The sequence below is a fragment of the Psammomys obesus genome, unplaced genomic scaffold, assembly GCF_907164565.1.
Source record: "Psammomys obesus unplaced genomic scaffold, mPsaObe1.curated_primary_1811, whole genome shotgun sequence".
In the NCBI taxonomy this organism is placed as follows: domain Eukaryota; kingdom Metazoa; phylum Chordata; class Mammalia; order Rodentia; family Muridae; genus Psammomys; species Psammomys obesus.
In genome coordinates, this window is record NW_026593286.1 from 30,282,081 (window position 1) to 30,305,486 (window position 23,406).

Below are 23,406 nucleotides of genomic sequence, written 5' to 3' on the forward strand. Positions count from 1 at the left end.
CACACACACACACACACACACACACACACACACACACACACACACACCACTCAGGTTAACACACGCACACAAGGAAGAAGAAATAAGAAAGGAGGAGAGGGAGGGAGGGAGAAAGATCTCTTTAGACTTGTTTCTAGATTTTTATTTTCTGGGTATTTTATTATTATTATTAATTAAATTTATTCACTTTGTAACCCGGTTGTAGCCCCCCTCCCTTGTCTCCTCCCAGTGATCCCTCCTTCCCTCTTATCTCCTATTCCCCTCCCCGAGTCCACTAATAGAGGAGGTCGTCCTCCCCTTCCATCTGACCCTAGCCTATCAGGTCTTATCAGGTCTGGCTGCATTGTCTTCCTCTGTGGCCTGGCAAAGCTGCACCCACCAGGGGGAGGTGAACAAAAAGCCAGCCACTGAGTACATGTCAGAGAGAGCTCCTGCTCCCCTTACTAGAGAACCCACTTGGAACCTGAGAAACCTATGGCTTCCTCTGAGCAGGGGGTCTGGGTCCTCTCCATGCACAGTCCTTGGGCAGAGTACTGGTCTCTGCAGAACCCCCTGGGCCCAGGAGTTTTGGCTTTGTTGATCATCTTGTGGAGCTCCTGTCCCCTCCAGGTCTTTCTCTCTCCCCCTTCTTTCATAAGATTCCCTGCACTCTGCCCAAAGCTTGGCTATGAGTCTCAGCATCTGCTTTGACACCCTGCTGGGTAGAGTCTTTCAGTGGCCCTCTGTGGTAGGCTCCTGTCCTATTCGCTGTTTTCTCCCTCTTTCGATGTCCATCTTACCCAGGGTCCTCCTTCTTATTTAGCTTCATTAGGTGTACAGATATTAGTATGTTTATCCTATGTTATATGTGTAATATCCACTTTGAGTATACCATGTGTGGCTTTCTGTTTCTGGGCTACTTCACTCAGGACGTTTCTAGATTTTTAAGCATCAAGCTTTTCATCTGGGGCTGGACAGATGAGTTACTGCCAAGGCAAAAGTGTGAAGATTGCAGATTATATACATGCAGACTGCACACAAAAGCTGGGTGGCCAAAGCAATCCCAGAGCACTGGAGGCAGACAGGTGTCCCTGGACAAGGTGGCTAGCCAGATTAGCCAAAGCACCAATCTCCAGGTTCAACACAAATCCTGCCTCAATACAGGGTAAACAGTGATGGAAGACATCCAGTGTCAACTTCAGTCTTCCATATATGCCTACATACATGTAAATACATTCATATCCATCTCTAGCGCACACACACGAAAAAAGGTTTTCATTTACTCTGATATCTACACTTGCCCTACTTAAAAAAGATACTAGAGATTAAGGATGGCAGATAGCAATGGGAATTACAGAATACCAAGTAACACCACGAATTACAGAATACAGAACTTCAATGAATTAGAACATTTTAGTACATTTATATACATATTCATGTGTATATTTTTCGATGTTATATTTAAGGTGAGTTTTTTTTTTATCTGAGAAGCTTATTCTAGGCTAAAATTCTTGGTGACATTATTCCTACGAGCATGTTCTGTACAACAAATTTGAACCTTAGACCTGCAAAATAATTTAATAATGTTCTTTTTGAGTTTTGAATGCTTTCGTATGTGCTGGGTAACCTAGAAACCGTGTACATGTACCTGGCAGGGCACATACTCAGAAAGACCTGGGAAGACCACAAGCTTCAGTACTGGATCTTCAGGGTTAGTGTTAATCCGGAGAGAAAGAGAAGTCAGAATATTAAAAATCTTGGGTAAACTCAAAGAGGGCTCTAAAACAAGTCAGTCACAAGATCTGAAGAATTAATATGTATTTATCATGTAATACTTAAGTTGTCTTTTTTTTTTTTTTTTTGCCACTGTAACCTTCAAAATGTCTAATTTCATTCAACACCCAGGAAAAAAATATGTGAAAAGAAACATACTAACATACACCCAGGTGAAATTTCAAAACTGTAATGACAAATATGTCTTGGAGTTTACAGAAAAACAAATAAAAATGTTTCCTGTCACGATGATAATGGACTTACATCTGAAACTCAGGCAAGCTGCAGCTAAATGCTTTATAAGTTGCCTTGGTCATGGTGTCTCTTTAGACTAACAGAAGAATAACTAAGAACCAACATGTGAGAGGTAGAAGCAAGAGGAGGCATTCAGTCATCCTCTGCTATGTAGAGAGTTTGAGGGCAGTCTGGGCTTAATGAGATCCTGTCTCAAAATAAAAATTAAAAAAGGAAATAAAATGATAAAAATATAAAACAATGGAGGGTCTGTGTGAGAAGGTTGGTGGGTAAGGACACTATTTAGGTAAGCTTGACAACCTGAGTTCTGAGTTCAGTCCTTAACACCCATGTAAAGAAAGGCTCAATGTCATGTATGTACAATCCCACCACTTGTACTGTGAGATAGTTGATAGACAAAACTGACTAGAAGCTCAGGGGCTAGGTACTCTAAGAGTAAGGAGTGTGGCAGAAATAAAAAGAGGGACTGCCAAATTGTCCTTTGACCCCCAAATGTGCAACTCACCTGCTCTAACAATAGAGTAAAACATGGAGTAACAATGGAAAAGAAACTGGAGTACACTGAGTTTTCATTATGAAGAGCAGAGGCTGGAGGGTATCTTTTCACCTTTGAAAACATTGCTCTGCTGATTATTACTCATGTGTGATCCTAACATGCAAAGCATTTTCTTTTTGGTTGTTTTTTTTTTTTTTTTTTTTTTTTGAGGCCGGGTTTCTCTGTGTAGCCCTGGCTGTCCTGGACATGCTTTGTTGACCGGGCTGGCCTCAAACTCACAGAGATCCACCTGCCTCTGCCTCCCTGAGTGCTGGGATTACAGGCGTTGGACACCATGCCTGGCTGCAAAGTTTTTAAACATGCAATAATTGTAATGTTTACCACCTAACACATACAGTAATACAATTATTTAAATGGAACTTTATCAAAAGAAGAAAATTATTAATAAGTAAAAGAAAGACATAAGATTTTTTTAAAAATGCTGTTTCTGAGTAGAACCTAGACAGATGACAAGAAACTAGGGAATCCACCACATGGTGACTTTTTCTTTCTTTCTTTCTTTTCCTTTTTTTTTTAAGATTTATTTAGTTACTTATACAGTGCTCTGTTTTCATGCACGCCAGAAGAGGGAACCAGATCTCACTATAGATGTTGTGAGCCACCATGTGGTTGCTGTGAACAGAACTCAGGACCTCTGGAAGAGCAGCCAGTGCTTCTTAACTGCTGAGCCACCTCTCCAGCCCCATGGCTGGTGTTTTTTTAAAATAAGCTTTCCCAAATGGCAAGAGCTTAAAGCAATGCCCATAGTATGTGTGGTTCCTAAAACTCTAAGCTCAATATTTTGCTGTACAGGAAATGTTTACATAAACACAATTTTGATGTTTTTACTGAATTTGACTTTTTAGATGAGGTTGGTTATATATCCACCTCTACTCCCTCCCACCCAACACATCTTTGACAGTGTTTTACACTGAAGCCCAGGCTGGCCTCAGCCCCATGGTGGGGTGCAGCCATGAATCACCAGAGCTAGGTGGCTTCTATTTTTTGCTTCAAGAACATTTAGACTTGTCTACTTTTGGTCGGAAGTCCTCATTTTCTTACCAAGCTGTTTTCTTTCCAGGCCTCTGGGAACTTGGGCCTCTGCTTCTCTCTCGACACAAGAACCTGCATGTCCTCAAACGTGGGGTGGTTCCCAACCTCTGTCTGAAATGCCATCTGGTACTCTGGTACAGACTCACCTGTGTATTTAAAGAAAAGAATGATAGAATTTCTAATTATCTTAGAAGACAGAAGAGCAGAGGTAATTTTAGTATCAAATAAGCAGAGAAATCATATGTATTAAACACTTTCAAGAATATATGCAAGCCGGGCACGGTGGCGCATGCCTGTAATCCTAGCACTCAGGGAGGCAGAGGCAGGTGGATCTCTGTGAGTTTGAAACCAACCTGGTCTACAAAGTGAGTCCAGGACAGCCAAGGCTGCACAGAGAAACCCTGTCTCAGAAAACAAAAGAATATATGCAAATTTCAGAGACATTGTTGATTTGATGTATTGTGACTATTTAGAAGTCTCAAATTTTAATGATAAATCAAACAGTGGTTTCAATGCTTTTATTTATTCTTTAGTGTTGGGGATCAAACTCAGGGCCTTGCTAAGTACACACTAAGTACTTACTTAGTACTAAGTATGAACATGTTAGCTACATACTTTACACGGAGTCCTGGACAGCTTTTTCTTTTTCCCTGAGACAGGGTTTCTCTGTGTAGCCCTGGCTGTCCTGGATTTGCTTTGTAGACCACACTGGCCTCGAACTTTCAGAGATCTGCCTGCCTCTGCCCTTCCAAGTGCTGGTATTAAAGGTGTGAGCCATCACACCTGGTTAGAGACACTCTTTTTTTTTTTTTTTTTTTTTTTTTTTTTTTACCACGGAGCTGTATCAGGCTAGACAGGTATTTTAAAATGGGTTTGACTGCTATTAAATTTAGGAGGAGAAAATAGTCTAAGGAATAACTTAAAATTATGTCTGAACTCTAATCTTGTATTAGAAAATTAAGAAAAAAGCAGGATTTAGTACAATAACATGGAAGCAAAGAGGAAAGACTGAACCAAAGAGGAAAGACTGAACAACCACCAGGCCTTATTAGGTTATCGGCTCTATTCTAGTTCAGCCAGGACGCATCAAATATCATTATTTTTATGTTTTGTTTTGCTTTTGGAGATAGGGTCTCCGGTGTGCCAGGCTAGCCTCATATTTCTTATGTAGCCAAGAGTGGCTCTGAACCAGACCCTCCTGCTGCTACCTTCTAAGGGCTTGGGTTCCAGGTGCACACTACCACACTGGGTTGCAGAGCTGGGAACTAAATAAACTCTGGATTTCGTACGTGCTATGTGGCGCTGTACCAGAGGAGCTATATCCCTAAGTGAGTCCTATATACAAAATTTTATGACAGGACCATGTATGTCACTGTTTAATTTTCCTTGTAACAAGCAATATTTAAATCTAGAATTTAAAAGCATCACTAACTATCCTATCAGTGTTTGACAACTGTGTGTGTAACCAATAGGTACAAATTAGCTGCTTACAATGAAATACTGCTGATTTACAAAATGTGAGAAAGTGTATTAATAAACATACAGAGCCAGGCAGAATAGCCCTTAGGACTAATAAATAAAAATTCAATGGCCTAGAGCAGTGGTTCTCAACCTTCCTAATGGTACGTTCCTTATATTGGTGACTCTAACCATAAACTTACTTTCATTGCTACTTTTTAACTGTAATTTTGCTACTGTTGTATTTTTGGAGATACAGGTTTGGGGGTCACAAACCACAGGCTGAGAACTGCTAGCCTAGAGGCCTCTTGGCAAAGAACACAGAGAACTATAGTCTTCCTGGCTCCCCATCACTATTCTAACATACTAAAATAACAAGATAGATTAGAAGGGATGGCAGTTAGGGCATTCTGTTCTAATCTTGGCTTCACCTTTTCCTTGGAAAATTCACATAACTCTTGTGTGTTCAATCTTCCTGTTAGCAAAATAGTAATGTCTGCCTTTCTTATCTCACTGGCACAATAATAAAAGTTATAATGACCCAGATGAGAAAAAAAAAAACAAAACTCCATAAAACACAAGCTTTTGTTTCTATTTGAATATTCAAAACAATTCTTGCCTCATCAATATTTTTAATAATTTTAACAATTTACAAAAATTAATTGTATGTTTTTATAGTCTATGCAGCAGAGCCCAAGTTATTAGAACACTGAATTACATTTAAAAACAGGTGACATTACTGCATGTTTTTAAGATTAAAGCGAATCAATATCAACATTGAACTCTAAGACAAAACTAAAGGATTTAAAGATGCTGGTTTGTTCCTTGAAACCTACCTCAGAGAACCAATTTCAACTCGTTACCTGAACTGTTATTTACTAGCATCTCTGACCTGCCTCTGCATGATACATGTGCATACTTCCCAGTTATTTGTTAGTTTTCCTCCCACCAAATGTTACATTAGCAGAGTTTAAAAGTTAACAAGCTATTGTTTTACTAAGATCACTTAAATTCTAACTTCAAAGCTTACTGTAAGACATTAGTGCATGATTCTGTGTTGACGCAGTGGCACTAAGAACCTACAAAGAGGCTGAGAGACAGCTCGTCTGGACCCTGCCTGCCACGCACACGGGGCCCTGGGTTAGGTAGCGAGCATGGTGCTATGACCGGCACTGGAGAGGCAGAGAGGGGCAGACTGCTGGAGCCCCACACCCAGCCAGCCCAGCTTCACCAGCATACCCAAGCCACAGTGAGGACCCTGCTTCAAACAATGAGAATGGCTTCTAAGGAATGACACCAGAGTTTGACCTCTGGTTCTGCATGCACAGGCACACATGTATGTATACACATACACATACACACACACACACACACACACACACACACACACACACACACACACACACTCATCAAAGAAAATTCCACTAAATATTCATGGTTCTAAATCTAGGTTTTCAAAAGACACTTATTTGGAGCCAACTCTATTAATACATGTGGACACACAGATGTTAATCTCCCATCATGATGGGAGATACTAACCTTAACAGATTTTCCTAAAACTTTATAGTCACTGGATTGCTTAAGAGAAGTCCTATAATCTCATTTTCTTTTAAACTGTTAAGAAGAGATCAAATATTTGACCCTATCATTTGACATTCCTTTTCTGTTACCTCATCTGGATGGGTTAAGTGTCTCCTTTATTGAAGCATTTTTGCTCCCTTCTCAAATGACATTTATTCCTTTTCTTCTCTTCTTTCTCTTGTATTTTTTTAAAATTTCTTCCTTCATTTAAATACTGTAGCATTTTACTCTTTCCTCATGCTAAGACACGTAATTCACTTATTTTATAAGTATTTTATAGAATCAACCTTCATTACATGTTTTAATTCAACATTAAAACATATGTTGTAGGGGCTGGAGAGATGGCTCAGTGGTTAAGGGCATTGTCTGTTCTTGCAAAGGTCCTAAGTTCAGTTCCCAGCAACCACATCTACACTGGGATCTGATGCCCTCTTCTGGCATGCACATGACCTGCAGATAGAGTATTCATATATGTAAAATAAATCTTGAAAATTTTGCATTTTGAGATAAAATAAAAAAGTTTGTATAATTATTATATAATACTCTAGGTTTTAAAAATAATTTTTAAATTTTATTTTATGTGTTTGAGTGTTTTGCTTGCTTGTATGTACATGTACTCTATGTATGTGTTGGGTGTCTGCAGAAGCTAGAAGAGGGCATTAACCCTGAACGGTGGCTCAAAACTCTGTAATTCAAGTCTCAGGTGATCTGATACCCTGTTCTGCATATGCAGCAAACATACATGCAGCCAAAACACTCCTTCATACACATAATAAAAACACATGACTTTTAAAAGGTTTGAAAAGTACGCTGTATACCCTGCTTGTGATTTCTTAATACTTTTCTCATATTCTCTGTCATATAGCTTGTCTTCTTGATTTAACAGAAGCTCCTCTTATTCAAGTAATAATCATAATCATAATCATTTCTAAAGTCAGGCGTGGTGACTCACACCTTTAATCCCAGCATTCAGGATGCAGATGCAAGTCTCTGAGTTTGAGGACAGCCTTGTCTACAGAGGGAGTTCCAGGACAGCCAGGGCTACAGAGAGAAACCCTGTCCCATTCCTCAGTTCTACCTGCTCACCACTTTTCAATTACATTTACTGTCGTTTGGTGTTTGTTGCCCAGTGTCTCACTATATGTAGCCCATGCTGGCTTCAAATCCAGTTCTGCTTGCCCCAAGCGTCCCTGTCCTCCTGCTCCTATCTTCTGGCTGCTGACATTCCATGTCTGCCCAAGTCATTAACTTCAGACACTGGTTTTAAAAAATCCTCACCATTTTCCTAAACACTAATCTTCCTAATTAATCTGCTTACTGAGAGAATACCTGGATTTTCAGTCTTAACCATTTGTCCTCCACTTCTCATCAATGTGTCTCTGTGGAGCACGGGACTCAAAGCCCCACCCATACGAGGCAAAACCTCTACATACTGGAGCTACAGCTCAGCTTTCATTTAACCAATTTCATCTTAACCTTCATTTTATCTTAATCATATATGTATATGTACACATAAACATGTATACAACTGGTTAGTTTTATTGTTGTTTTAAGACAAGGTTTCTCTGTGTAGCCCTGTCTGTCCTGGAACTAGCTCTAAGAACCAGGCTGGTCTCGAACTCAGAGACCTAGCTGCCTCTGCCTCCCAGTTGTTGGGATTAAAAGAGTGTGACACTACACCCAACTCAGTGTATTTTTTTTTTGTCTTAAATGCTGTAAGAATAGGCCTGGGGAGATGGCTCAGTGAGTAAAGTGCTTGCCTTGAAAGTATGCGGACCTGAGTTTGGCTCCCTAGAATGCACCCCCTCACCCTGGTCAACAATAACAACAACAAAATGAGGGGTGTGGTGACATACAAGACTGCAATTCCAGCAATGGCAAGAGGGAGGCAGAGACAGACTGATCCCTGATAGCCAGTCTAGACTACTTGGTAAAGTTCCAATAATGTCATATATTATGACTCATCAAAGGATGAATCCAAGGATGTTCACTACATTATAGCTCTCATGATGTAAGCATGTCTAGAGAAGCCCTCACAGATAGCTCAGAATGTCTGCTCTCCTAGGAACTTCTTAATCCAACCATGTTGATGATCAAGATTAGCTAACCATCACAATACCTATAATCTTGCCATCAATGTGAGTAAGAAAAACACAGTAAGAATAAATTCAAAGAAGGAATCTGTTTCTAAAGAAGTTATCCAGAAGTCTGAGAAATAGTGAGATAGCAGCAAGGAACCTAAAAGAAATGTTGTTCAAGTCAGAAGAATGATTTCATTACAGAGTTTTTTGAAATGGAATATTGATAGGTAACTAAGAATTTACTATTTTATTTATTTAAAGATTTATTTATTTACTCTTACTGTCTCTAGACATGCTTACATCATGAGAGCTATAATGTAATGAACATCCCTTGGATTCATCCTTTGATGAGTCATAATATATGACATTATTGGAAGGTAGTAAAATGTGTGGTGGGACCAGTAAGAGGAAGTAGGTTGTGGGAGGGCAATACCTGGGGTTATATATATTGCCTGAACTATTCCTGTTTCCCATGAAGAAGCTCCCAAAACGATTATGATGCTCTGCCCACACCCCAGGGCTAAGCAATTACTTCCTTTGTTTTTCTCAGGTGTTTGTACAGTGGTAGTAAAGTACGATAAGTATCTCCATGTAATCCTCTTATTCTTTTTTATTGTTGCAAAATAATACCTAATACAAAAAGTCTATTATTTTAGTCATTTTTGAGTGTACAGCTCTGTAGCATTAAATACAGTTCCCACTATGCATCTATTGCCATTATCCATGTCTAGAATTCATCATGTTCAGACTCTACTCATTAAACAAAAAAATTTATCTCTGAAATTTTACCTTTTATAACCCTTTCTGTTTGATTTATTAGTTTTTTTGTTTTGTTTGTTTTTCAAGACAGGGTTTTTCTGTGTATATATATTTGCTTTTAAAGAGAGTATACAAAGTAATGGGCTGCTGCCACTGCCTCCTTCTCTTCCTTCTTTGTTCTGTTTCAAATCAGGGTCTCACTAGCAGCTCTGACTGTCCTGGGCTCCCTGTGGAGACTAGGCTGACCTCTTAGGTTGCAGAGATCCACTACACCTGACAGTAATGGCTTTCCTAATGGCTTCCATACATACTTTGCTCTCACATTTATCTCACTCTTCCCTCCCCCATCAACTTGCTTTCCACTGACTTCACCTCCTGGTCCCTATGTTTACTTTGCATGTACCTTATTATTCCTCTCCTTTTTTCTCCCTCCTTATCTTGAGATCTCTTCCTCTTGTGGTCCCCTTTCTAGTTTCAAAACCTAAACCCACACCTGACCCCGTAAGTAAAAATTAGTATTTAGAATTATGTGTACGAGAGAAAAAAAAAAAAAACCATATAATGTTTGTCTGAGATGGCTTATTTTACATAATATAATCATTTCCAGAGTCATCCATTTCTTGTTAGTGCCATGACTTCATTTTTCTTCATGGCTGAATAAAATTCCATCACATGCACGCACCCACACTTTCTTTCTTGTTTTTCTTTTCTTTTTCTTGTTTTTTTTTTCAAGACTGGCCCTTACTGTCCCGGAACTCACTCTGTAGACCAGGCTGGCCTCAAACTCAGAAATCTGCCTGCCTCTGCCTCCAAAATGCTGGGCCATATAGAAGGAATCTTTTGTTACTCAATTTTTTTATTTTTGTGTGTATGTATATGTGTGTGCCCATTTCATACAAGTTTGTAGAGTTTCTACCTCCATTTTTCTGGAGATTGACCTCAGGTCATTAGATCTGTGCAGCAGGAGCCTTCACCAACTGAACCGTCCTGTCATCCCATATGGTAGTTCCATTTCTAGGTTTCAAAGAAACTTCCATGTTGATTTCTATAGTGCCTGTGACAATTTACTCCCACCAGCAGTGATAATCCATCCTATATGTTTATTTATTTACTTACACACATATACATGTGAAGGGCAGAGGTGGTCACCAGATGTCTTCCTTGATTGCTCTTTCTTTGCCTTTTGAGACAAGGTCTCTCACTGCAACCTGCAGCTTACAGATCCAGTTAGGCTGGCTGGCCATGGATTGCCAGGAATCCATTTGTTTCTACCTCCTCAGCACTGGTACTAGAGGCACACAGCAGTGGGCACAGCTTTTTACATGGGTACTAGCATCTGAACCCTCATGTTTGTACAGCAAGCACTTTAGTCTCTGAGCCATCTTCCCAGCCACCAGAAGCATGTTTGTTTGTTTGTTTGTTTTGAAAGTACTACAATTAAAGGATGACTGTTGCTTCTGTTCTAATAAGTAACAAACAGCACTGTTAGTGGTTGGGGGATGGCGGGGTGGTAAAATGCCAGCCTCCAATGTGCAAAGGCCTTGGGTTTAATCCCCACAAAAGGGATTTAAAACTCCTCAATTTTCTAAGTAGGCAGGCAGTTTAGTCTTGTTTGCAGATCTGAACAGAAGGCTGCATTACAATGTTTTTTTAAAAAAAAAAAAGTGTGCCAAAATCCCAGTTGACAATTACTGCTATTTTCAGAAAAAATATCTTGATTAACTCTCTGTACTTCTAATTTATGAAACGTAATTTTTTTAATAATTTATTTTTAATTTTATTTTTTGTGCATTAGCATGAAGGTGTCAGATCCCCTGGAAGTGTTGTTACAGATAGCTGTGAGCGGTCATTGTGGGTGCTGGGAATTGTACCCAGGTCCTTTGGAAGAGCAGACAGTGCTCTCAACCACTGAGCCATCTCCAGCCCCTCTGAAACATAATTTAAAAATATTTGTTTTTATTATTTCTGATTGTGTGTCTGTGTATAGGTATGTGAATGTGAGTACAGGTGTCCAAATAGGCCAATGGGGTTATTAGAGCCTCCTGGAGTTACAGAAAGTTGTGAGCCATCTGAGATGGTCCTCTTGTAGAGCATGCTCTTAGCTACTGTGCCTTCTCTCCAGGCCTCAGAAAACATACTTTTATTTATGAAAGTAGAAATTAGCTGACCTATAGTAAGCTCAATAAGTATCAGTTCATTTCACTGTATTAGAATTATAAACTAATTTTATGTGTGTCTGTGTATGCCATGTGTATGTTGGTATTTGAGGAAGCCAGGGCCCCCTGAGGGGGGGCTGGGGCTATTACTGGAGGGCTGAGGACCTATTACTGGAATGAAACTACTCAGATAAAAACATAGAGCAGTTTTTTAATAAAAAAAAAAACTTTCTGATTTACTCTGTTCTGTTAATAAAATTTCCATTCTGAATATTCAATATTCAGATGGCAATGAACTGAAAGTTTGAAGGAAAAAAGATTATTGAATCCAACTGAGTTGTTGAATGTAAGTGAGAAAAAAAATACAATTGTATCACTTCAAAAATCTGATAAATCGGGGCTGGAGAGATGGCTCAGAGATTAAGAGCACTAGCTGTTCTTCCAAAGGTCCTGAGTTCAAGTCCCAGCAACCACATGGTGGCTCATAATCATCTGCAATGAGATCTGGTGCCCTCATCTGGCAGGCAGAATACTGTATAAATAATAAATAAATAATTCTTAAAAAAAATATGATAACTCTACCAGCAGTTCTTACCAGGGAAGAGGTCTGTACATCTCATGAACACCTCCCAGTAGATGAGTCCAAGCGCATACATGTCTACCTGCTTCAGGGCTGACTCACAGTCCCTCAGGTTCACAGCTCCTTCCAGCACTTCTGGTGCCATATAGCGAATTGTGCCAACCTGGTATAGTAAGAGTGGTTGTTTAAAGAAATAGAATGTAACATATCATGAAGGGCAAACATCAGATCAAAAATCATATGTCAAATTCACTCTTACTAGTGCTATTATTTGACCCTAAGAGGTGACTGAGCCCTCTCTACACAACACATTAAAAAAATCTCTCCCCTCTTAATAATTAAACGGTATTAAATCTGCTTCAGTAAAAAATACTCACTGATAAGAAAGAATAGAGTAATTGTTCTTACGCCAAGTTTTAAAACTCCATGAGCCTGCAGGCTGCTCCCCAGCTGACTGCCTTATCACTGCCCACCTTTGCAGTATAGACAATAATGCAAGAAAAAAACTATCAAGCATGGTGAGAAAATTGCAAATCAATATGTACATCATTTAACATTTTTAAAAACTGCAAATATGTTTATATATGAAGATCTGTGTGTGAAAGCATAGAAAAGGGTCAGAAAGGATATACATTAACATTGTAATCAGAGAGCAAACTTGGTAACCTTACTCTTGCTTCAAAAATCAATTCCTGGCTGGATCTGGTAGCACTTGCCTAAAATCTCAGCCCTCAGAGGAGAATAGTTATTCAAGGCCAAATTGGGCTATATAAAGAGAATCTGTCTCAAAAACAAAACAAAAATCAACCAACTAAAAAAAAAAAATAATCAAAAAGAAAAAACCCAACAAAACAAAAACAGACAATCTAATTATGTTCCCTTTTAAAACACCAAAAAAATCAATTCCATGATACTTGTCCATAATGTCTGTTTAAATGAGCTGAAGTTTTCATTTTCAAAATGAACTGACAGCTTTACCAAATACAATGTTGGTGTTTCCTAATTTCCTAACTTTACCAGTCTGCAGCTGACAGTGCACAGGAATAACCGTTGTGTTGTGATGCTCATGTACTCACCTCACTGATAGCCGCGTTATCTTCCTCCCCTGGGCGCACCAGCCTATTTCCTGTCAGCCTCATGGACAAGCCAAAGTCACTAATAACACACGTGCCATCATTTTTGACCAGGACGTTTCTGCTGTTTAAGTCTCGATGGGAAATTGCAGGTTTATAATGATCTGTTTGGGTAATTTTAAATACTTATTAATGCTTAGATAGAACTATTGGAAATTAAATTAACATACAGATAATGGGAACTATATAGTGCTATTTTTCCACCTGTTACTTGTTTAAAAAAGCGAGGGGGGAGGAAAAGAAAGCTAGTTTTCAAGACACATGCCTAAAATCTAGCACATGGCCTGCAGCAGCAAGATCACAAGTTTGAGACTAACATAAATGACAGAGCAAGACTTCAAGTCAAACCAAGCCAAACCTCACAATTTCAACATATCACTATTTTCTAAAAACTCCTCTTATAAATACAGTTAGCAAGCACTAAACATTCAACTGACTCTAACAGTAAATACTTCTAACTCTAGTACAAACTTGTTTTTCTCTTCATTTCTTTTTTGTTTTGTGTTCACTGTTGTGGTTGGTTGATTAGGAGGTTGGCTAATTTTTTTCAGACAGGGTTTCATGTAAACCAGGCTGAGGATTACCTTGCACTTCTGATTCTCCTGCCTCTACCTCAAAAGTGATTTAATTACAGGTTGGTGCTACCATGCCTGGCTTTCTCTTCATTTCTAAAGCACAAAAGGAGGCAATACCAAAAGGAATAGTTGTTATATATTTAGAACAGGTATCAATTGAGAAACTAAGGCTCAGCTTTCTTAAACCAAAATAATTTTTAACTACTTCTAAATGCTTATCCTTCTACCCACAGATAAGTGTAGCTATTACTCATCATCAAATGCTTCTTTTTGTAGCGGATGGAGACCATTACAGAAAGCCACAACTGGTCAAATGTGGAGAACAACTCACTATGAGGTGTCTAGCTCCAATGACATACATGCACAACACAACACCCACACCTACGACTCAGAACATCAAAGAAGGGGTGAATACACCACAAGAGCCAGAGCCCCAGACACCTGGGAAGGGACTGTCTTCTGTACAGGACATGGAAGCTGTACTCATGAAATCTCAACCTGTCTCAAACAAATGAACAACAACAACAACAACAAAAATTGAATAGAGGCTGGAGAGAGGTCTTGAAGAGGACCAGGTTTGCTTTCCAGCATGCACATGGTGACTTACAACCATCTGTAACCTCTGCAAGCACCAGGCACATATATAGTATACGTGCATACATACATGTAGGTGAAAACATCCATACATGTAAAAATTAAATGTAATTTAAAAAATGTTTGACACAGGGTCTCTCCCTGAGCCTGACGCCATTTCAGCTGGACCGCCGGCTCTGCCCCACACCTCTTGCTGCTCCTCACCCTGAGGTGACACAGACACTGCAGTAGCCAGCGCTTTCTGTGGGCTCTGAGGACGGAGTCAGGAAGTACTCGGCACAGAAGGTCCCCAGCCCAACAGGACACTTTAAATATTTTGAAATAATATATTAAGGAATATGTTTGAAGTTAACTAGGCAAAACTATAAACTAAGACATATATGATATTTATATAATTTTTTAATGAAAACTAGTACTATGATTAGCTAGTGTTTGAGAAAAATACCTTTATTTAGGTAAAGAATTTCAGCCAGTGCTTGACTTAAAACCTTGCTGACTCATGCAAACCTTGAAAAGAGAACTAGGATGATATTTTAAATTCTGTTTTAAGCCAGCTTCTAAAAGGATTGTAATATTTAAAGTAAGGACACGGTCCAATGGCTAATGTGCTAACACTGGAGCAGGAGCATCCAGTTGCTGACACAGGCAATAACAGGTCAATCTTGTACTCTGGGAAAGATGTCAAGTAAATGAGCCAATAAATTATTCAGAAGCAATTATTTATATATGAAGTATCAGCTAGAAAAGATGATCCATGCTATTATATAATGGAACAACGATCTAAGAAACGGATACATTAAACTTCTCCTCACTAAAGAGGTCAGGGAGACTACAAGAACACTGACAGGTTACAGCATGACAAAATGTGGTACAGAGAGGGAAAACTTGAGAAAGCACAGAGACACGATTTTCACAGCCATGCTAATTCAGGGTGCTGTGATGCGAATATATATTGAAACAAAGTGAGAAGGCAAGTGTATTTAAAAGAGGTGCTCTGGACCGCCAGTAGAGCACTGGAAAGCTGAGGAAGACTGTAGCTGTAGCATTCTGCCTCCCGTTCTTATTAATAACAGAGCCCAACACTGTCCGAACAGCAATTCACTCAGCAAAAACAAAACAACCATATTTTTTTGGTCTCTATTAGGTAACAGTGGATTAACATGTGCACAAGAGCAACTTCTCGAGGTGGGGGTGGACAATTCCTTTTCCCCTCTTTTCCCCCCTGCTATCTAGAATACAGCACAATGGACAATGAAATAACTATGAAAATGAAAGTCATATGTAAAGGATGGCAGAGAAAAAGTACAGGGGCCTTGAGCCTAATATCCTCATGCTGCCAAACCAGTTCTCGACACTCCTTACGTTCTAGTTTTGTCTGCTGGTGGGCACACAACCAAGGGTCATGCATACTAGGCAAGTGTCTAGCACCGGCCTGTAATCTTCATCTCTTCAGTGTTTCCTCTTCCTTCTCCTCCTTTGCTGATACAGGTCTCACTATGTGCTCAAGGGTGGCTCAGAATCATCTGACACTCCAGAATGAACTTCAACCCACAATCCCGTTTCAGCCTCCTGGGTGTGAGGACTATAATAAGTATGTGATGTCTCACTTGGCCTCTCCAAATTTATTTTTAAAAAAAATAGTTTCGGGCTGGAGAGATGGCTCAGAGGTTAAGAGCACTGGCTGCTCTTTCAGAGGTCATGAGTTCAATTCCCAGCAACCACACGGTGGCTCACAACCATCTATAGTGAGATCTGGTATCCTCTTCTGGAGTACAGATTATAAATAATAAATAAATCTTAAAATAAAAAAAAAATAGTTTCACTATATAGTCTCAGTTGGCCTGGACCTTGTTCCATAGACTTAGGCTAGCCTTAAACTCATAGATCCACCAGCCTTTGCCTCCTGACTACTGGGATTAAAGGCAAGAGCCACTACCCTTGGCTCTCTTGAGATTCTTACATGTATATGAGAAAGAAAAAATATCTTTATTAATAAAGCCACTGTTATCTCCTTCCTCCTCTGTCTCTAGCTGAACATTTATTTATAAAAAGATGTTTGAGAATTATAGCTTATGAAATAAAGATCCATGTAATATTAAACTAATGCACTTATTTATACACATAAACAAAATAAATACAAGGAAAATACAGCCTTGATACGAGTATTAACCTAACGTTCACAAACAGTCTGAAAGGTCTGAAAACCCTTTAGAATTTTTCTTGTCTGGTCCTATGATATGAGGAATCAAATGTAGGGCCTTACATATGCTGAAGAAGCATTATACACTGAGATGCACTCTACCACAAATAATTTTTTCTAAAAATGGCTATATGTATATTTTTAGAAAGTCTTCAAATTCTTAATGAGATCCATGCTTCCTTTTCTTCCTGTCACATTCAAATGTTTCCTCATGCTGGATCTTTCAAACAACTAGTTAATACTCAAATTTTAATAATATAGATCATAGTTTTCTTCCAAAATATAATTAAATTTTTATTCTTCTTACCTCCCCGTGGTAATTCTGTGTGAAGATAAGCCAGTCCTCTGGTCACAGAATGAGCCAGACGGCAAGAGCTCACCCAGTCACTTGTGTGGAGACTCAGATATTTGCACAGAGATCCCTGTATAAAAGAATCAGTATACCAAAAGAATGAAACGAATTTGCTTCGAAAGGAAGAGGTAAGTTAGGCAATCTTATGAAGAACTTGCATAGGGTAGAATTCCACAACTATCTAATGATATTGACACAATATCCCTGAAAAGAAAAGAGAGAGAGGGTGTGCCGGCTAGCTTTATGTAAGCAACACAAGCTACAGTCACCTGAGAAGGGCTTCAACTGAGAAAATGCCTCCATAAGATCAGGCTGCGGGCAATGCCCAAAGGACACATACACGGGACACACATGCACCAAACAAAACAACAAAAGAAGCCAAATCAGTAGGCCACATCTTTAATCCCAGATCTCTATGATTATGATGTTGGCCTGGTATGCACAGTGAGTTCCTGGACAGGGAGAGCTACATGTTAAGACCCTGCCTGGAAACAATAACAACAAGCGCTCCCCCATAAATACAAGGAAGCAAGCTGAGCAGGCCAGTCAGCAGCATTCCTTCATTAGCTCTGCAGCAGCTCCTGCCTCCAGGTTCCTGCAGGTCAGTTCCTGTCCCGACTTCCTTTCCTGAGAAACATGTGGAAAACTTAAGCCAAATAAACCCTTTCCTTCCAGACTTTCCCAAAAGGCCAGGGTGATTCATCACAGCAATATTACTCCTAACTAGAACAAGCAGAAAGAAGGAATTTGACTATCAATTCTTATGTTTCAAATATTAAAATTATGGGTGGTTATTTCCTTTTAAACACTTCTTTGGACTAATACTAATTAACCTGAAAATTTTTTTTGTTTTACCAAATTTTACAAACAATACTGTTATGGTTTATACAGAGAATACAATATGGCTTTTTTAAGTCTATAAGTTCTGTATACTCAAAGACTTCACATTCTAGGGTTCAACCAACTATATAAAGAACATTTAGGGACGGGATGTGGCTTAGTGGAAAAGTTCTTGCTTAGTATACCCAGACCCTGGTTTCTTCTCCAATGAAGTCAAGAAAAACAAATAATAACTCAAAGAGTAGTTGCATCTATACATAACATTACTTCTTGTCATTTACCCCAAACAGTATAACAACTATTAACACGGCATCCTCACTGCATAGTCAAGAACTGATATGCAAGAGTTATATGAAAAGCTGGGTGGTGGTAGCACACACTTGCACTGGGGGGGCGGTGGCTGGGGGGCAGAGGCAGGTGAATCTCTGTGAGTTCCAGGACGGCCAGGGCTACACAGAGAAACACTGTCTAAAAAAAAAAAAAAAAGAGTTCTATGCAAATGCTACATGGCATTTTTATAAAGGACTTGAAGAGCTGCCACCGTGTGTGTGTGTGTGTGTGTGTGTGTGTGTGTGTGTGTGTGTGTGTGTATGCGTGTGCAAGGTAGATGGAGGATACTAAGGGATGACTGTATATATATGGCTGTTCACCTCAAAATACTCATCCACAAATCATGATGAACTTCTCACGAGACAAGGAGCTTACAGAATTAATGTCAGTGAAAGGACTGCTAAGTCTGATGACAAAAGAAACAGAAAGAACTAAGCGTGGTGGCACATGCATTTAAGCTCAGCACTTGGGAGGCAGAGGCTGGGGGATCCCTGTGGGTTCAAGGCCAGCCTGGTCTACAGAGTGAGTCCAGGACAGCCAGAGCTCTTGCTACACAGAGAAACCCTGTCATGAAATGTTCCCCCCAGCCAAAAACAACAACAACAACAAAAATCCAGAGGGATAGAGAGAGAAAGTTAAAGAGAAGGGAAGAAGAAAGGGTAAGGAAGGGAAGGCATGAGGGAGGAATAGAAGGAGGAGAGAAGTGAAAGAAGAGAGATGAATAAAGAGAATTATTAGTGTTTTGTTATTCTTTAAGATAGGGCCTTACAATAATGGCCCAGGCTGGTATTATTCACAATACTCCTGCTTTAGCCTTCTTTTTGGGTACCAGGATTACAGGCATGTCCCATGATGCCTGGCTGAGTGATATATTTGATTCCAATTCTGCTGTCATTCTTTTTTCATTACAGAACACTAATAACAAGTTTATAAACAAGCAACACTAATAATCCTGAAAATCTGATCAAAGGTATAATACACGACAGTATCTTTTAAAGAGGAACTTACATTGGGGTAATACTCCATCACTAGCAAATACTCCATGCGTCCATCTGCAGTGAGCCTCTCGTCTCCAACAATAAAGCGAGCAATGTTGTCATGTTCCATCAAAGGCACTCTGTAAATGTTTTTTTCATTTATAAAATTCTGACGGTTTGCAAAAGAAAATACTTTTACAGCAACTGGACGCTCATCCAAGGAACCTTTATATACTGCTCCATATCGACCCCGTCCAATCAGCTGTAAGTTTGTTTTTAAAAAGGCAAGTTATTAATTTGTATTAAAATTGAACAATTAAATTTACTAAAACAAAAACAAAATAAACTACAATTGCCCAGGATATGCAGCAGCTCTCTTCTGTGTTCAGTTTATTCCATTACCAAGAAGCAACTAATAACGGTGTCTGGTATAACTGAGGAAGCTCCTACCTGACTGTCCTTCTAATAGATGAGAGCCAAACACCCTGGACAAGATTAAACGAGGGAAACCAGGGAAGGCCTAAACACATTAAAAGAGCAGCTAGAGTCTGAGGTATCCAGGCACAGAAGAAAGGAATGCATATGGTAAGCTACCAGCTTCTATGAGTTTTAGCTTGAAAGCAGACTGAAATCAGCTTCAGCAGTGGAACTAAAAACGGCATGAAAGGGTCTTTTGAAAAAGAGGATGCAATCTGTGGCAAATAGAGTTTCTAGAGAGTGAGGGAAGAAACCTCAAATGGAGAAAGCCAGAACAAGGGAGTTCAGTAATCACATGGGACAGATTCTAGCTAAATATACTAACTGAACTGAGACTTGAACTTCTGCCCAAGAGACTCATTTATAGTGTGTGTCCAAGCAAGTCAATTGCTCACAAAAACAAGTAACAAAAATCAGCACACAGGGCTGTTGAGACACTTAGTAGTCAGAGCAAACTAATCTCCCAGGGGATGGGTGCTGGGAACCACACCATCTCAGGTGCCTTACAGCTGCCTGTTAAGTCCAGTTCCAGGAGACCCAGTGTCCCTTCTTTCTGCACTCACATGCACCCACCCACACGGATAGACACACAGATATAATTAAACACATATAATTAAAATAAACCCTTTTTGAAGGCCAGCGCACATTAAAAATTAGCAAGAGTCTGAGGATTTCACAGTATAATACGCACAGTATCTAGGATAGAATAAAAATCTACTCCATGCATATAGAAACAGCAAAATTTTTGGCTTCTGGGGAATTTTCATTAAAACAAGCTGGGGATCTATCATCATTTCTTTTGTTGTTTTTCCTCTCTCTCTCTCTCTCTCTGGTTATTTTGAGACAGGGTTTCTCTGTGTTGGCTCAGCTATCCTGGAACTCACTCTGTAGACGAGGCTAACTCTCCAACTCACAGAGATCTGCTGCCTCTGCCTCCCGAGTGCTGGGACTAAAGGCGTGTACCATCACCATCCAGATATCATCATATCTTTATACATGTTTACTGCATCATTATTTTATTCTTTTGTTTTTGTTTTTTGAGACAAAGGTCTCAGTACGTACCTCTATGTCCTAAAACTCTCTATGAAGACCAGGCTGGTCTCAAACTCATGGAGATCTGCCTGCCTCTGCTTCTTGAGTGCTGGGATCAAAGGTGTGTGCCACCACGCTTAGTCTTATACCATTATTTCTAGGTAAAATTTAACATATAAAACAAAAACAGTCTTTTGAAAAAAAGTAGTATCAAAATACAGTTAAGCACATGCCTTTAGTCCCAGCACTTGGAAGGCAGAGGCAGGCCTCAAACTCTGTTGTGATTACATATACATATACATATACATATACATATACATATACATATACATATACATATACATATACATATACACATACACATACACATACACATACACATACACATACATACATACATATATATATATCCTAGGCAAAGCTCTGTGTTTCAGTTGGTACTTCTCCCAATGTCATAAGCTGCACATCATTTTAGACACACTTAAACCTTCTTCTTGTCCTTTTCCTCCATTTTTTTTAAAGGTGGGTTCTCACTATGTTGCCCTGCTGGTTGGCCTAGAACTTGCTGCACAGATCAGGCTGGCCTTGAACTTAAGGAAATGCTCTTGCTTCTGCTTCCTGACTGCTGGAATTACAAATGTGCCCCACCATGCCCAGAAAGACTTTCTAAATAGCTCCTGAGATATTGCCAGCTTAAACAGTATTAATTAGGCCAGTAGGTAATCATTAGAACAGTCAACACCTAGGCACAACTTTACCTCCAACAGCTTCAGGTTATCCAAGTCAAGAGAGGGCTCTGATGCTGCCGCTTCCATCATGTTCATACTGTGAAGACCTTGTTTTCGGTCTCCTGGAAGAATGAGAACACTTTCAAATATGTATCCTTTTTAAAATAGAAATGTACTTTTTTAATATTACAGTTGAAGACTAGAGAGATGGCTCAGTGGTTAAGAGGATTAGCTTCTCTTCCAGAAGACACAGGCTCATTTCCCGGCCCCACATGGCAGTTCACAGGTGTCTCTAACTCCAGTTTCAGGGGATATGATACCCTCACACAGGCATACATTCAGGCAAAACACCAATGCACACAAAATAAGAATAAATAAAATTTAAAATGTATTACAGTTAAGAAGAGCTGCAGAAGGGAATAAATCAATGAAGTAGAAATAATTTGATTAATGAAGATAAATAATGAACTGAGGGCAGAATTCTGTGAGATAATTCCATGATGACTCAGTTTAAAAGTATAAAATCCTAGCACTGAATTTTCAAAAAATTTCTAGGAGAATCATTTGAATGAATGAGTAAGTGCTGATTTCCTAAACAACCCATCACACCCAAAATTTATTAGAATTGACTAGATGCTTGATGAGAAATTACTGGCTTTTTCATATGTAAAAGTAGCATTAGGATTATATAGTATTTAAATTATATTACAGAGATATGCTATAGTATTTATAGATCTATGGTATCTGCATTTTGATTAAAATAATTCAGTGGTATGAAAGGAGTAGTAAGTGTGGGTTTAGATTTAAGTTTGCCTTTAGATTTAATATTGCCTTCACGTAATAACTGTGTGGCATTTGGGTGGCAGACATTTGGGGTAAGTTTAAGACTTCTAGTTAAGGCTGAAGAGATGGCTCAGATGTTAAGAGAACTTGCTGTTCTTTCAAAAGAGCTGAGCTCAGTTCCCACATCAGGTGTCTCACAAGCACCTGTAGCTCTACAAGATACACTGCCATCTTCCAGCCCCCAGGGACCACACACATGACATACATAGACATACAGACACACACAGACACAATCATAAAAATAAATTTTACAAAATTCTTCTAAAAACTGAGGGAAAATGTTTGTTGAGCGCAGAGTTTTTGTTTGTGCATAGATTTTCCACAGAGATTTTAAAAAGGAAACAACAGACTTGCAAAGATGGTTCGGTGGTAAAGACGTGGGGTTCCATGCCTAGAACCCACACAGAAGGAGAGAACCAACTCCTGCTAGTTATCGTCTGACTCCACACATGCACGACCCACCCCCTTTACACAGGAAATAAGAAAACACATAAATATAAAACAAAATCCAAGAAGATCATATGTTTACTAGCCGATGAGACAAAAAGTGGTATTTTTTTTTTACCTGTCAACATTCTGTATCCAAAACATAAGGCCACTATCAAAACAGCTAATACAGAAACTGATGCCAAAGCAATGATTACTGTTTCATCTCGATTAAGTGAATGAGGTGGACCTAAAAGAAAAAAAGAAAAGTATTTTATTTAATACTGACAAACTAGTCTTTAGGAAGGCTGTATTAATACATAGTCAATTCAGTACTATTTTTGTAAAAAAAATTGAGAAAAAATTAACCAATTTGTGATAGTTGTGACATTTTAAACACATAGATTATCTTATATAAACTTAAAATACTTGTCAAGTAAGTTTCTAATTATTAAAATTGAAGTAGGGGCTGGAAAGATGGCTCACTGACTCAGAGGATACACTGCTCTTTAAGAGAACCCAAGTCCTTTTCCCAGCATCCACATCATGCAGTTTACAGCCCCCTGTAACCCCAGCTCCATATGGTCTGACATCTTCTCTAGCCCGGGGGCATCTGCATTCACACACGTGCGTGCACGCGCGCACACACACACACACACACACACACACACACACACACACACACACAC

The 23,406-nt window shown here is 39.3% G+C and overlaps 1 protein-coding gene across 2 annotated transcripts in view; it reads right to left on the reverse strand.

Annotated features, from left to right (window-relative positions):
- Window positions 1–23,406, reverse strand: part of Bmpr2 (bone morphogenetic protein receptor type 2) — a 131,173-nt gene that overhangs the window by 18,962 nt on the left and 88,805 nt on the right. Inside the window, exons 4-10 of one of the 2 annotated variants that reach the window (XM_055616481.1) lie at window positions 22,857–22,967; window positions 21,479–21,570; window positions 19,243–19,473; window positions 17,020–17,134; window positions 13,287–13,447; window positions 12,226–12,373; window positions 3,605–3,741 (exon numbers count right to left, since the gene is read on the reverse strand). In XM_055616481.1, coding sequence (XP_055472456.1) covers window positions 3,605–3,741; window positions 12,226–12,373; window positions 13,287–13,447; window positions 17,020–17,134; window positions 19,243–19,473; window positions 21,479–21,570; window positions 22,857–22,967 — 995 coding nt within the window. The remainder of the gene's footprint in view (window positions 1–3,604; window positions 3,742–12,225; window positions 12,374–13,286; window positions 13,448–17,019; window positions 17,135–19,242; window positions 19,474–21,478; window positions 21,571–22,856; window positions 22,968–23,406) is intronic. The other variant, XM_055616482.1, reaches the window with a different exon arrangement.